The following is a 16229-nucleotide window of genomic DNA, read 5'->3' as shown; positions in this document are numbered from 1 at the left end:
GGTAGGAGGGGGGTCAATGAATAGAAAATTACTAAAAGAAAACATCTAGGGTGAGGAGGAATCATGGCTAAACCAGCCTAACAGCATTTGTGGTGAAGGCAGGCCAGAGTGATTAGTCATTCAAGGGTGATCAGATGTCAAAGGTGGGATTTCTGGTTAAACTGATTTAGTTGGTGTGTGCGTGCATGCTAAGTCGCTTCATTGTGTCCAACTCTTTTGAGACCCTGTGGACTGTAGCTTGCCAGGCTCTTCTGTCCAAGAAATTCTTCAGGCAAGAATACTGGAGTTAGTTGCCATGCCCTCTTCCAGGAGAATCTTCCCGACCTAGGGATCGAACTCACATATCTTATGTGTCCGGCATTGGCAGGCAGGTTCTTTACCACTAGCGCCACCTGGGAAGCCTGATTTAGCTGGGCTCTTTCTATAACTGGACAATTCATTGATGAACAGAGAAGCCCAAAAGTCAAGGCCTAAAGTTGGAAAAAAAGCTCAAAGGAACTTAATTAGAATTGGATCAAGAAGAGAAAGTTTGTCAGTGTGTGTGTGTATGTGCTAAGTCACTTCAGTCGTCTCCAACTCTTTATGACCCTATGGACTATAGCCTGCCAGGCTCCTTTGTCCATGGGATTCTCCAGGCAAGAATACTGGAGTGGGTTGATCCAGAATACTGGCTCCTCCTCCTATCTTCCCAACCCAGGGATTGAACTCACGTCTCTTACAACCACCTGTGTTGGAGAGTGTTTTGTTTGTTTTGTTTTTTATCACTAGTGCCACCTGGAAAGCCCAATGTGAGTCAAGTTTTTTTGCTACTAAAAAGCAGTCACTGTTTCCAGTCACACCCCAGAATAAGGAACCAGAATCCTTAGTGTTCCTAATCCTTCCCGTTCCTTTAGTAAATCCCTTTCCTTTTTATTAGCTTTGTCCTCTCTGTCCCTTGGCTTCAATCTTCTGTCCTTTGGCCTGAACCCTCTGACATTTGAATCACCTATATAGAACTTTCCAAACTAATAGATCAATTAGATGTTAAAATCTATTTTATCTGATATTAATAAAGTCACTCCACACTTTTATATTATTGTTTACACAATCTGTTTTATTTTTTTATCCTTTTGCTTTCAATCTATTTGAGTCTTTGAATCTAGAGTATGTTTCTTTTAGAGAGCATATAATTGAATCCTGTCTCTTTATCCAGTCTGACAGTCTCTGCCTTTTGATTGGAATGTTTAATAAATTTATATTTAATGTAACTATTGATAAGACTGGAGTATATCAGCCATTTTGCTATTTGTTTTCTATATGCTGTGTGGCTCTCTGGTTCCCCTGTTCATTTAGGGCCTTCTTTTATGTTAAATAAGTGTTTTCTAGTACCATCTTAATTCTTTTTTTTAATTAAAACTTTTATTTTCCATACAATGTGTACTTTTTTAAAAAGTGTACAATTCAGCGATTGAAAAAAAATTTTTCTACCATGTAAATAGAGTTATGCAATCATTACCACATCAATTTTAGAATATTCTCATATCCCAGAGAGCTTCCCTGGTGACTCAGTGGTAAAGAATCCACCTGCCAATGCAGGAGATGTGACTTTAATCCATGGGTTGGGAACATCCCCAGGAGAAGGAAATGGCAACCCACTCCAGTATTCTTGCCTGGGAAATCCCATGGACAGAGGAGACTGGTGGGCTATAGTCCACGGGATTGCAAAAGAGTTAGACACAACTTAGTGACTAAACAACATCATCATCCCAGAAAGAAAGACCACATCTAACAGTAGCCAGATGCTATTTCCCTCCAGTCCTTTCTGCTTTAGACAACCACTCATATACTCTCTGCTGTTGATTTGCCCATTCTGGATATTTCATATGCATGTAATCATACAATGTATAGTCTCCATGTTGCAACACATATAGCTCAGATGGTAAAGAATCTGCCTGCAATGCAGGAGACCAGAGTTCGATCCTGGGTCAGGAAGATCCCTTGGAGAAGAAAGTGGTAATCCACTCCTGTATTCTTGCCTGGAGAACCCCATGGATAGAGGAGCCTGGTGGGCTATAGTCCATGGGGTTGCAAAGATTCAGACATGACTAGCGACTAACACACACACATTGTATATACCCAATTGTATATACCTACTGTAGGTAGGTCAATATATATGTACCACATTTTGTTTATCCATTTTTCAGTTGATGGACATTTGATTTTTTTCCACCTGTTGTCTATTAGGAATAAAACTGCTATAATCATTCACATAAAAATTCTTATACGGATATGTATTTTCATTTCTCTTGGGTATATGTCTAGGAATGTAACTGCTAGATCTTATGGTAATTCCATGTAACTTTTTGAGGAACTGCCAGGCTGTTTTCCAAAGCAGTTGCACCATATTTATGTCCCACCATCAGTGTTTAAGGATTCTAATTTCTCCATATCCTTATCAACACTTTTGGATTATTGCCATTCTAGTGAGTGTGAAGTGGTATCTCACTGTGGTTTTGATTTGCATGCCCTGTGGCTAATGATACTGAATATTTTTCATGTACTTATTAACAACTTACATATATTCTTTTAGGAAAAATGTATATTCAGATACTTTTCCCAATTTTAATGAGGTTTTTTTATTACCGCTCTATTGTTTAAGAATTTTAAAAGATTATTTGCTAAGTGGTTGCTCCAAGTGTAATTTAGGCATTATAATATATATCTCATTCTATAGCAACATACTTCATATTAGTACTAACTGAAATTCAATAAAAATTGAAACTTTGCTTCAACAGAACTCTGTTTATCCCTTCTTTGTGCTATCTGTGCTATCATCATACAAACATGTATATTCTTTGTATGTTCAAAGTCCTAAAATTCCTTTTATAATTATTGTTTTTATGCAGTTGACTTTTGTTAAGTTTTAAATGTATATATTTGTTTAAACATGCTTATTAAAAATCAGAAAAGCAAATAGCAATCACCTTCATCTCACTTGAGTTAAAATTAACTTTTCATATCATTTTCTTTTGTTTTGAAGACTTTCCTCTATATTTGAGTATGCTGGTTTAGTTGATGGTATCCTAAAAGTCTCTGAGTCTCTTTTACTTTGTTTTTCTCCTTTTCTTCAGAGTGGATAATTTCTAATGATTTATCATCAAATTCATTCTTTCTTTTGCCAGTTAAAATCGGCTGTTGAGCATGTTTTTTTGTGTTTTCATTTCAGTTGTTTTACTGTCAACCCCCAAATTTCTACTTGGTTCTTTTTTTTAAATTTCAGTGTCTTTACTGATATTCCCTGACAAAATATTTTAAACAAAAATTAATTCAGTGTCTAACCCTGAACATAGTCAATACGGTATTTTCCTTCCGTTTTTTCCAAATGGTATTGCATGCTAAGTTGTGTCTGACTCTTTGCAGCCCTATGAACTGTAGCCTGCCAGGCTCCTTTATCCATGGGATTCTCCAGGCAAGAATATTCCTGACCCAGGGGTCAAACCTGCATCTCATGTCTCCTACGATGGCAGGCAGGTTCTTTACCACTTGCGCCACCTGGGAAGCCCTCCAAATGGCATTAATCATTAAAAAAAAAAAAAAAAGCAGAAAATTTCTCACTCAGATTTTTCTTTTTCTTACTTTTCATTGAGAGATAGTTATGCATGGAATTTTGAAGAAGTTTCTTGTACACATAGCATTATGAACATTTCTCTACCTTTTATTTTTTATTATAAATGATTTAATGGTATTATATTATGCCACAATATAAACACTGTAATTTAATTATTTCCTTTTGTAGGACATGTAGACATGTTTTAACGCTCTATAAATTGTAGTGTGCATTTAAAAAATACTTAGAGATGTTAGAAGTTGAATTACTAGGAGAAAAATGATGACTTTTTAAAGTCTTAAGATATTTCCAGTGTTTTTCAGAAATATTGTACCAAATTATATGCCCAGAAACCATTTATAAGAGCCCATTCTGTGCTGACTTCATAGTAGCACATAACATTTAAAATTTTTTTATCTCCTTATAGATATTACATGTATTTTTATATTTTCTGTCAACCTATCAATCATACTTACTTTATGATGTCTTTATTGTAAATTTATTATTAATAACATTCCCTTTTATGGTTTTTGTATTTTATATATTGTTATAGAAGGCTGTATCACCCAATACTCATAAATATAACTTTCTTTTAAAGTTTGTGTGTATTTGTGTATGACTTTATCTGTATATTTAAAAATTGACATCTTTACTCTATTAAACATTTGGGATTTCAGTTAAACATGACATATGAAGCAGATACATTTTATCTGTGTTACCTCCTAGCATCATTTTGCTTCAGTAAAAAGAACTGAAAGCAGTGATTTTGTTTTTTGTGTGACAAGAAACTTGGATCTAGACTGCTCTTCTAGCCTAATTAGCCTGTGACCTTGAGAGATGAGCCTTTACTATGTCTGTTGACTGATTGGACTGAGGGAGACTGCTCACCAGCGGGACCACGGAACTAACTTTGTAGCTGACTTTATCAGTGCCTGAAGTTATTTCAGCCTGAATAATTTTTATTTTTTCAGTCAAAACTAATTTTCACAAAAGGAAAAGATGGAGCTATTATAGAGTTTTGGGGAGGAGTGACATTTTAGTGAAATTTAAGTGATACAGTATTTTGATTGTTTTGGTACAAAACAAGGTTGTGTGTAGATGGACAGTATTTTGATTATTTTGGTACAAAACAAGGTTGTGTGTAGATGGATCAGCATCAGGTCTGGACTGAGACATGGACCAGAGTCCTATTCCTTTCGTAACAAAGTTAGAAGGGAGATATGGAATGTTGTTTCTTCTCTGAAGTTCAGCACGTTGGTTGTGAATCAAGGCTGCTTCTCTCTGTCAAAATAATGTAGATCCTCCAGGCAAGAGTGGGATGTTTCATACTTAGTGATCTAATTTCAGACAGCAAAGTTTGTGATACATTATGAGTTTAGGAAAGAAAGTTTCTCAGAATAAGAAAATCATAGTCACTCAAAGAAGGGGTTTGTTATGACATTTTATAGCTCCAGAGTGTCCTTGGGAGAAATATTATTTCCTGTTAACTTTGTAGCTGACTTTACTTGTGCCTGGTATTTGAGCTCAATAGATTCTTATTTTCTCAATCTGAACTAATTATTAATTTTTGGCTGTACGAGGCCTAGCTGGTGGCTTTGTGATGTCATTAGGAGCCTGAACTCCTATTACCTTTTCACTCCATTAATCTTATTATTGCTTCCCAGGCAGCACAGTGGTAAAAAATCCACCTGCCAGTGTAGGAGATGCAAGAGACATGGATTCGATCCCCGGGATGGGAAGGTCCTCTGGAGTAGGAAATGGCAACCCATTCCAGTATTCTTGCCTGGAAGATTCCATGGACGGAGGAGCTTGGTGGGCCCCAGTCCATGGGGTCACAAAGAGTCAGACACAATGGAGTGCATGCATGCGTGCGCATGCACACACACACCCCTTATTATCATGAGCTTGTTACTATTGTGATGATAAAATGGTTTATCAACCTTCAGCATAATGTCTGCATCTGCAAGAAGAAGGGAAAAGTCATGGAGCATGTCTCATGGAGGCTATTCAGCAATTTCCCCTGAAAGCCATGATTCAAGTTACAGCTCATTGGCCTGAACTGGGTCATGTGACTGTCCATGTTGGGAGTATGTGATAATTACATTTTTAAAGATTCATGTTGTTGCTCCTGAGTAAGGCTGAAGTTTCTATGGAAATAGGAGAGAAAAGCTGTTAGGTTTTCTCTACAACACTTTTCAGACTCCAATAAAGTGATATTAAAGGAATAAGAAAATTATAAACATACAGGAACAAAGAATATATGAGAAGAGAGAACAGTAAATGTCAGTTGATTTTTTAAAGTTATGAAGCAGATGGAGAAGTGTTAACTTGACTTACTTGAACAGAGAAAGTGAAAATCTAAATGCCTGCCAAGGGGGATGGCATCAAAAACCAAATTAGTTTGTCCCATAGAATCTTGAAAGTGAATTGGCTGTTCTGTGGAAGACAGAAGTGAGATGTGAGCTGTAGACAGAGGGATTGGTTAAAAGCCAGTATAAGGAGTAAATTTCCATTTAATAAATTCTTCTATCTTGATTGATTCCTTTCTATTTTTTGTCATGTTTATTTTATTCTTGAACTTCTAATACTAAGCTCAATGTTTAGTATTTATTTTAAATCTTTTATTGTTGTGAATAAGATTATATTATGTGTGACTACTGATATTTTTCTAGTCATTCCTTCCATTCATATCATTTTGCTTTTTATTTATTTATTCTTGTTTGGTTATTACCTTTTTTGATTTGACTTAGCGACTTAGTTTACTAACTTTTTTGATTTGACTAAACTTTTCATTTTTTTGTTCTTATAGTTTAGAAGTAGGTACTTTGTTTCTAATTTTTTTAGTGGCTACTCATAAAATTTTTTAATGCACTTAAATTTTTTATGAAAAGTGAAAGTGTCAGTTGCTCAGTCATGTCCAACTCTTTGCGACTCCATGGGCCATAGCCTGCCTGGGTCCTCTGTCCATGGAATTCTCCAGGCAAGAATACTGGAGTGAGTAGCCATTCCCTTCTCCAGGGGATCTCCCCAAAACCAGGCTCAAACCCAGGTCTCCTGCATTACAGGCAAATTCTTTACCATCTGAGCCACCAGGGAAGCCCCAATTTTTTATACCAAATGCATATTTAATCAGGCTGTATATTTTTTCCATGAGTAAGTCAAGGACCCTAGCTGGCTTTTCTTCATTTCTTTACCCTCCTCCTTCACTCTTCCCATTCAGTGAGGATTTAATATTGGAATTACAATTGTATATAAGTTATATCATTATAATTTACTATATAATTATGACTTCAGATTATTCTTATATATTTACATTGATATTATATATGATTTTTTCAAATAATAAAGGTTATAGCTTAAAACCTTTTTTGGAAGTTTTTGTTCACTTCTTTAATTTTTCATCTTCAATTTATTGTTGTTCTTAGTGCATATTCTCTAGTAATTATTTCAGAGATTATGCATTTGAGGTGAACCATGTAAGTCCTATTGAATTAACCTCATTTTGGGTTTTAGTTTGAGTGGGTATAATAGGTTAGATTCAAACTTATTTTCAGAATTATTTTCTTTTATACCTTTGTAGCAGTTTTTGATTAAAACAGCCACAAAGATAGTGTATCTGATGTAAATGGGATTCTCAGCTCTTTGTTTCCTCTTCTTGGAAGCTTTTAGGATTTTGACTTAACTATAGGCCTCCCCAGTGGCTCAGTGGGTAAAGAATTCGCCTGTGATGCAGGAGACACAGGTTTGATCCCTGGGTTAGGAAGAACCCCCAGAAAAAGAAATGGCAACCCATTCTAGTATTCTTGCCTGAAGAACCCCATGGACAGAGGAGCTTGGTGGGCTACAGTCCATGGGGTTGCAAAGAGTTGGATATGACTGAAGTAATCTTATTGCGATGTGCTTTTGATCTGGTGATGGTTCCTTTCTGTCTGAGAGTTTGTGTGTTTCTTTAGTTTGGTAAAATGTTCTTCTATTATATTTTGAGCTATTTCTCTAATCCAGCTTTCCTCGCTCTGCCTGAAACTTGTATCAGACATTTTGGAATATCTGCATTTATCTTCCATGTTTCTCAGTTTTCCTCCATTCTTTCTAATTTTTACAACCTTTCACCCTGTGTTCTAAAAGATTTTCTTGCCTAAGTTTCTTGCTTACTGATTCCCTCTTAGACTCCACATATTCTGCAGATTAGCAGAATAAACTACTATTAATAGTTATTGACTGATACTCATTCTTCTCATTGTAAATCTTTAGCTGGGCATGAGACTACAACAAGCTTCCCATGTGACGCTAGTGATAAAGAATCCACCTGCCAGCGTAGGAGACACAAGGGTTCAGTTGCTGGGCTGGGAAGATCCCCTAGAGGGGGAAATGGCAGCCCACTCCAGTATTCTTTCCTGGAGAATCCCATGGACAGAGGAGCCTGGCAGGCTGTAGTCCATGGGGTCACAAAGAATTGGACGCAACTGAGCACAGCACAGCACAGCACAAAAGAGGCTTTAACATTGAAAACTACATTTTACAACCTCTTTTCTATGTTGGTGAGGCCTGGGGAAAGAAGTGGGAGCGGAAATGACGTGTGCCCCTTCTGGATACTGCTCTTAAAGTGATTGAGTTGCAGTTCTTTTGTCTTTTCCCCCTTTCGACGGGCTAGAAGATGATGATAAGTTGACCAACCCCTAAGATATACAAGGAGGAAGCCACCTGTAATATTAACATAGAACTTCCTACTAGCCCTAAACCGTTTGCCAATCCAGGCCCAATCCCTAGACTATCACACAAGAAGGGAAAAACTGTTGTTTAAACAACTGGGTCTTAGTATTTTTAATAAGTTCAATAAGTTTGATAGCCCCCAAGCTAAACTCACTATACTGATTTTTTTTTTTAAATTTCAAAAAATAGACTTTGGTCACAGTCTTTTGTTGCTTCTTTTGTGTTGATTCAATGGCCTTTCCTTTCCCTCTGAAAATGTTAACTCTGTCTAGTCTGGTCTTGTTTTTTGTTTCATTTTACTCTATAAGAATGGTTCTAAACCTTTGGCAGGCATCAGAACATCTGGAAAATGTGTGAATATACAGAATCCATGCCTACTCCAGAGTTTCCAGTTCAGTAACTCTGGGATGGGGCCTGAGAATTTTCATTTCTTAAAATTTTCCAGTTGCTGCTGCTGCTGGTACTCTGTCCACCATACTTTGAGAACCTTTGTTTTAGTGATTCTCTTGCACACAAATGTAATTTCTTCTACATTAAATGAAGAACCTTTTATTTTGTTGGTTCCTCTCAAATCTTTGTCTATTCTTGGAGGTGTACTCCAAAGTATTTGAAATTCCTGATGTTCAGTGTGTTATAACATATTTCTTTACTGTAGCCTAACTAACCCCAGTGGCTTTAGGGGAAGAGCAAGGCTTAATTCTGGAAGGCATCTAGATTTCTGGAGAGAAAGCTTGTATTCATCCTGGGTGTCACCAGCCTTCTGGGACACTAACCACTCTTGTGTGTGCTAGTCACTTGGTCGTGTTCAACTCTTTGCAACCCCATGGACTATAGCCCACCAGGCTCCTCTGTCCATGGAATTCTTCAGAATACTAGAGTGGGTAGCCATTCCCTTCACCAGCTGATCTTCCAGACCCAGGGATCGAACTCACATCTCCTTCATTGAAGGTAGATTCTTTACACTCCGAGCCACCAGGGAAGCCCACTCTTACCTAACTCAGAGACAAATACCTCTGGTGATCTTTATCTGAGTTGCTTTAGAGGAGCCTGTCTCTTCTGCATTTATCAAGCAGTCATCTTTTTAGTTGCCTTAAGGCCCCTTCTCCTCACAGGATCCACCAATTCTGGGATTGAAACATCTTAGAGACACTTCAGTGTTTTCCAGCTTGCCTCTCCAGTACATAATTAGGCTGTAGATTCCTTCAGTGTTTTCTCTCCATGGGGGACTTTCCAGTACAGATTGGAAATCCTGCTGGAAAAATTCTAAAAGAGCCATAATGCTAATTCCTTCAATTTATTCCACTTGTCTCCTTTCTTGAAGGGAATTTTTCACAGTTTCTGTTCTGTTGAGGACTCCTTCAGTATGATCCAGTGTCTTTACTGATTTCTGCTTCTATAATTTTTCTGTAATTATTAGAAATTAGGATGAGGGGAAAGGATGTGTCAGCCTATTCTCTACCCTCAATCTTGATCTAGCCTCTCTATATTTTAGTTTTTTAAAAATGAATTTAGTAAATAAAAAACAGAAACTTTCTCACTTACATCTCAAGCTTTTTTAGACTCTAGTACTATACTGTATCTCCAGACATATATATATATTCTCACAATTTAATAAATACATGTTTGCTTTGGTGGTTTCCACGTTTAACTTATGTGCTGTGTGGCTGTGTGCTAAGTCACTTCAGTCGTGTCTGACTCTTTGCAACCGCATGGACTGTAGCTCGCCAGGCTCCTCTATCCATGGGATTCTCCAGGCAAGAATACTGGAGTGGGTTGTCCTGCCCACCCCAGGGGATCTTCCTGACCCAGGGATCCAACGCATGTCTCTCATGTCTCCTGTATTGACAGGCAGTTTCTTTATCACTAGCGCCACCTAGGAAGCCCTGATGTGTGGTTGTTATTCAGTCGCTCAGTCATGTCTGACTCTTTGTGACCCCATGGACTGTAGCATACCAGGTCTTCCTGTCCTTTACCATCTCCCAGAGCTTGCTCAAAGTCATGTCTATTGAGTCAGTGATGCCATCCAGTGATCTTGTCCTCTGTCATCCCCTTCTCCTCCTGCCTTCAATCTTTCCCAACATCAGGGTCTTTTCCAATGAGTCAGTTCTTTGCATCAGGTGGCCAAAGTATTGGAGCGTCAGCTCCAGCATCAGTCCTTCCAGTGAAGATTCAGGATTGATTTCCTTTAGGATTGCACCATTTTTAAAAGCTATGAGCCTAAGCTAATGACAATTAAGAAAAGCTAGAGATAAATTAATATTCATAAAATAGTAGTATTTATTGAGGACCTGTGGTGTACCAGGCTTGAGCTAAGCACTTATATGCATAATATTGTTATTATCACTCTTTTGCAGATGAGGGTACTAAATCACAGAAATGGCAAGTAACTTACCAAAAATTAACTAACTAGTGAGTGGTAGGAAGAGGGAAGATTTAAACTAATTTCTATTCCAGAGTCTGTGCTCTTAACATCATACTAACCGTCTCCTATGAAGGTATACCTGCTACTAGATTTCAAAGTCAGATAGCTGTTGTATTTCTGTTAGAATGTATGTGAGAACTTATGGCATAGAGCTAAAGCTGGATACTCAGTATGTTTTTAGTAGTTGTTGAATTGCAATAGAAATAATCATTGTTTCTTTTCCTTATCTAATAAGATTGACCATATTTTATTTTCTTTAATTTAACTATAGATAATTGTGATACAGACTTACTACAGACAATGGCATGCTAAAGTTGTGGTAGAGGATTTAAGAAGACAGAAAATGTTCAGGTTGCAGTGGCAAGCAGAGGAAGAACTCAGGAAGATAAGAGAAAAAGAAGAGTGGATGAAACTGGATTATTACCGGAGGCATAATCCTCAAACAAAAGAAGATTTTGAACTTCTTTATAATGCACTAGAACGTAAGTTTGAAATAAGCTTTGCATAAAATATTAATTTTTCATTAGTAGGAAAAACGAGTTTACTAAAGACAAAAGGAAGACCTTGTTATTTTAAGAAGTTGTCTGGGGAATCTGGACTAGAAAATTTTAAAATATGAATAATGTCTTAGACTTGGGACAGGAATTAAGGCCGGAGTAAAATTGAAAATGCTTTTATATTAACAATGGATAAATAAACTATTCAGTTTTAGTGTATTATCTCATTTGATCCTTATCCCTGTGAGATAAAAAGAGGAAGTGTTGTCCAGTCTGATTCTCTTAATGGTCTCAGCAATCTGTGAACTCAGAGTTGGACTGTCTTGAACCCCTCAGTCCAGCATCCTGTCTCTGATTCTCCCCTTTAGAGAAGATACCTTTCTTATTCTCCTCTACAGTGATTATACATATTAATATATATGTGTGTATACACATGCATAGGGCTTCCTAGGTGGCACTAACAGTAAACAAACTACCTGCAATGAAGGAGACGTAAGAGACGCGGGTTTGATTCCTGGGATGTGAAGAAGTCCTGGAGGAGGGCATGACAACCCACTCCAGTATTCTTGCCTGGAGAATCCCATGGACCAAGGAGCCTGGTGGGTAACAGTCCATAAGGTCGCAAAGAGTCGGACACAACTGAAGTGGCTCAGCACACACATTCACACACACATATGTATTCTCTGCACGTTGGATTTTTTTGGCTTATTTCTTCCACAGTATGTATGCTAGTCATTGACACAGTTAAAAAGCCTTAGTTATTTGTACAGCCAATCACTCCCTACTTTGGGCAGGATACACTATTTTTCTTGAAGCCTTTTCTCAGTGCCCAGCTTCTAATCTCATCTTAAATGTCACCTACTTGAAGGCTTTTGTGACAGACAATACAACTTGGATATCCAAATTATCATATCATGATTCTCACTGCACCCCAAATTTTACTTTATAATACTACAATTTGTAACAATACATTTTTTAATGTTAATTTTTACCACTGGATTGTCAGCTCCATAAGCAAATGACTCATTTATTTTTTGGATGATCTCTTTTTTTGTACTTGCCTCAACAAATGCTGGTAGAATGATTAAATGAATGAATGAGGGGGAACCCAAGGATGTAGCAATTCAGCTGTCTCTAGCTTCTGCTTTCCCAGGAGAACCTCTAAAGTGGAAGTAACCAGAAGAGTTATTTGTTACCTTAGATACTGGAAAGTGAAGTTGCACTCTTGGGATAACAGATAAGAATTAAAAAAATTAAAAATAGCCACAGTTTTCTTTTTAGTTGAACACAACCTTTTTATCCAAAGAAATAATAGTCTTTGACATCTCTGTAATTACTCATAATACTAACTTCAAGCAAATTTCCTTACTGTCACTTTGTTTCTTTATATACTGTGTGTTTGTGGATGTTATTATGTGTTCTGTTACTCATGTCATCCTTTCCTTTCTAATCGAATACAATTTTAGGTGTCAGATATTGAGTCTATTTAAGTAGCTCTATGATACTGTGCTATTTCCTGAAGATGAAACAATTAAACACTAGGTTTAACAAAGCAATAGTATTAATACATCTGTCTCTTTTATAACATGCAAAATTGAATGGCTTTGAGAATGTGACAGTATTTGGAGGTAACAGTTAAGCCTGCTTCTGATATTTCTATGTCTACTTTCCCTTTCTCCTAATCACTAACATCTGCAAATACTGTTTTATTTTAAATGTCACTTCTATTTCCATCTTCTCTCAGATGAAAGCAAAGTTTGTTTCTTAGTGTTAATACTTAAATAGTGAGCACTGCTTGCAAGTGGTCTGTGAAAGGTCTTATTGACAAGTATAAAACTAAAGTTGTGTTATGCTGCTGCTGCTGCTAAGTCGCTTCAGTTGTGTCCGACTCTGTGCAACCCCATAGACGGCAGCCCACCAGGCTCCGCCGTCCCTGGGATTCTCCAGGCAAGAATACTGGAGTGGGTTGCCATTTCCTTTTCCAGTGCATGAAAGGGAAAAGTGAAAATGAAGTCGCTCAGTCGTGTCCAACTCTTAGTGACCCCATGGACTGTAGCCTACCAGGCTCCTCCGTCCATGGGATTTTCCAGGCAAGAGTACTGGAGTGGGGTGCCATTGCCTTCTCCGAAGTTGTGTTATAGCAGAGCTCTATTTAAATAATGTTCTAAATTTATATGGATAGATCAAAAGGTATCATTGTTATCTTGTTTGGTTAACAGGCAACTGTGTAAACTAGTGGAAGATATGCTTAATGAGATTCTACCTTTTCTGCTTATTAATGGTACTTACTTGGACTTACTTTGTACTAAGCCTCAGTTTCTTTATCTATAAAATGACTTAATAATTTCTGGCATATCTACTTCAGAGGGCTTTATAAGTGAAAAATACAAAATACTACATTTATGAGAGTACTTAAAAAGTACAAAGATAACAGTAAATAATTTTATATAAATTTTCTAAATTAAAGAGGAAGAGAGATATTTTATATGGCTAAAATTTCAGCCCACTCCAGTATTCTTGCCTGGAGAATCGCATGGACAGAGGAGCCTGGTGGGCTATAGGCGATGGAGTTGCAAGAGTTGGACATGACTTAGATGATTTATATGGAAGAAAATGAAAATGAAATTTCTTACACAAAAGAGAAATCTTTTAGTTTTCTTCTAGGCCTAAAATTCTGAATAAGAACTCCAAGAATAATATTATTAAAGTTCTGCTTTTTTGGGGGGATTGAAATTCTGGTTCACAAGCTAAGTAATTTATAATAATAATTTTCATTCTATATTCTTTACTCTAGTCTTTGAAACTGTTGCCCTCTTGTGGTTCATAGTAACAATTGCATAGTTTTGTAAAACTGATAACAAAGTTTAACTTTTTCTCCAGATAACCTGTTCCTCAGTAATAAAAGCAAAATAAGTCAATTTAGGAGAATTATTTTAACTATGTAAGATAATATGCTATATCAAAGACAAGGCTATCTCCAGGCAACGTTTTATTTTTATGCCTTTTTTTTTATAGCAGTATGTTAAGGGTGACTTCTTTTGTTATCTGAACTGTCACTGTTATCTCAGACTTGTAGACATCACCCTGAGGAAATTAACAGCATGACTTGTGCTCAGAGCTCTTTTCCTTGCCCGGTGATTCTCTGTACATACTGTTCTCTTAACTGTCCATGTCCATACTTTATGGCACCAGAGAGGACCTTGCTCATTAGGTCTAGGCAATCTTTGTTGAATTGACTATTCTACCCTTTGGTGATAGAAGCAAGGTCCAAAGCTGTAAAGAGCAATATTGCATAGGACCTGGAATGTTAGGTCCATGAATCAAGGCAAATTGGAAGTGGTCAAACAGAAGATGGCAAGAGTGAATGTTGACGTTCTATGAATCAGCGAATTAAAATGGACTGGGATGGGTGAATTTAAAGAGCCTCTTGATGAAAGTGAAAGAGGAGAGTGAAAAAGTTGGCTCAAAGCTCAACATTCAGATAACTAAGATCATGGCATCTGGTCCCATCACTTCATGGCAAATAGATGGGGAAACAGTGGAAACAGAAGCTGGCTTTATTTTTTTGGGCTCCAGAATCACTGCAGATGGTAATTGCAGCCATGAAATTAAAAGACGCTTACTCCTTGGAAGGAAAGTTATGACCAACCTAGACAGCATATTAAAAAGCAGAGACATTACTCTGTCAACAAGGGTCTGTCTAGTCAAGACTATGGTTTTTCCAGTAGTCAAGTATGGATGTGAGAGTTGAACTGTGAAGAAAGCTGAGTGCCGAAGAATTGATGGTTCTGAACTGTGGTGTTGGAGAAGACTCTTGAGAGTCCCTTGGACTGTAGGGAGATCCAACCAGTCCGTCCTAAAGGAGATCAGTCCTTAGTGTTCTTTGGAAGGATTGATGTTGAAGCTGAAACTCCAATACCTTGGCCACCTGATGTGAAGAGGTGATGTACTTGAAAAGTCCCTGATGCTGGGAAAGATTGAGGGAAGGAGAAGAAGGGGACAATAGAGGATGAGATGGTTGGATGGCATCAGCGACTCAATGGACATGGGTTTGGGTGAACTCCGGGAGTTGGTGATGGACAGGGAGGCCTGGCATGCTGCGGTTCATGGGGTCGCAAAGAGCTGGACACAACTTAGCGGCTGAACTGAACTGAACTCAGATGACTGTTACATCTACTATTGTGGGCAGAAATCCCTTAGAAGAAATGGATGGTCATCATAGTCAACAAAAGAGTCCAGAATGCAGTACTTGGATGCAATCTCAAAAACAGCAGAATGATCTCTGTCCGTTTCCAAGGCAAACCATACAGTATCAGGGTAATCCAAGTCTATGCCCCAACCAGTAATGCTGAAGAAGCTGAAGTTGAATGGTTCTATGAAGACCTACAAGACCTTTTAGAACTAACACCGCAAAAAGATGTCCTTTTGATTACAGGGGACTGGAATGCAAAAGTAGGAAGTCAAGAAACACTTGCAGTAACAGGCAAATTTGGCCTTGGAGTACTGAATGAGGCAGGGCAAAGGCTAATAGAGTTTTGCCAAGAGAACACACTGGTCATAGCAAACACCCTTTTCCAACAACACAAGAGAAGACTCTACACATGGACATCACCAGATGGACAACACTGAAATCAGATTGGTTATATTCTTTGCAGCCAAAGATGGAGAAGCTCAATACATTCAGCAAAAACAAGACCGGGAGCTGACTGTGGCTCAGATCATGAACTCCTTAATGCCAAATTCAGACTTAAATTGAAGTCAGTCATAAAAACAATTAGACCATTCAGGTATGACCTAAATCAAATCCATTATGAAAATACAGCGGAAGTGAGAAATAGACTTAAGGAATTAGATCTGATAGAGTGCCTGATGAACTATGAACGGAGGTTTGTGACTTTGTACAGGAGACAGGGATCAAGACCATCTCCAAGAAAAACAAGTGCAAAAAAGCAAAATGGCTGTCTGAGGAGGCCTTATAAATAGCTGTGAAAACAGAGAAGCAAAAAGCAAAGGA

General features: G+C 37.7%; 1 protein-coding gene and 1 non-coding gene across 15 annotated transcripts in view; one reads left to right on the top strand and one right to left on the bottom strand.

The window, feature by feature from the left end:
- Positions 1 to 16229, top strand: part of IQUB (IQ motif and ubiquitin domain containing) — a 280882-nt gene that overhangs the window by 13757 nt on the left and 250896 nt on the right. For all 14 annotated transcript variants that reach the window (XR_014066711.1, XR_014066706.1, XR_014066708.1 and 11 more), the window contains exon 7: positions 10990 to 11200. Coding sequence is in view for 5 of the 14 variants with exons in the window: in XM_081534096.1 (XP_081390222.1) it covers positions 10990 to 11200 (211 nt within the window). In the remaining 9 variants the exon portion in view is untranslated. The remainder of the gene's footprint in view (positions 1 to 10989; positions 11201 to 16229) is intronic.
- LOC145524922 (U7 small nuclear RNA) lies at positions 9517 to 9579 on the bottom strand. The gene has a single exon (XR_014067952.1). It is a non-coding gene; the product is annotated as a U7 small nuclear RNA (small nuclear RNA).

Source organism: Giraffa tippelskirchi, chromosome 10 (assembly GCF_054371585.1).
Source record: "Giraffa tippelskirchi isolate mGirTip1 chromosome 10, T2T-mGirTip1v1.2.pri, whole genome shotgun sequence".
NCBI lineage: Eukaryota > Metazoa > Chordata > Mammalia > Artiodactyla > Giraffidae > Giraffa > Giraffa tippelskirchi.
Note: the sequence above shows the minus strand (reverse complement) of the source record. Positions and strands in the feature narration are given on the sequence as shown.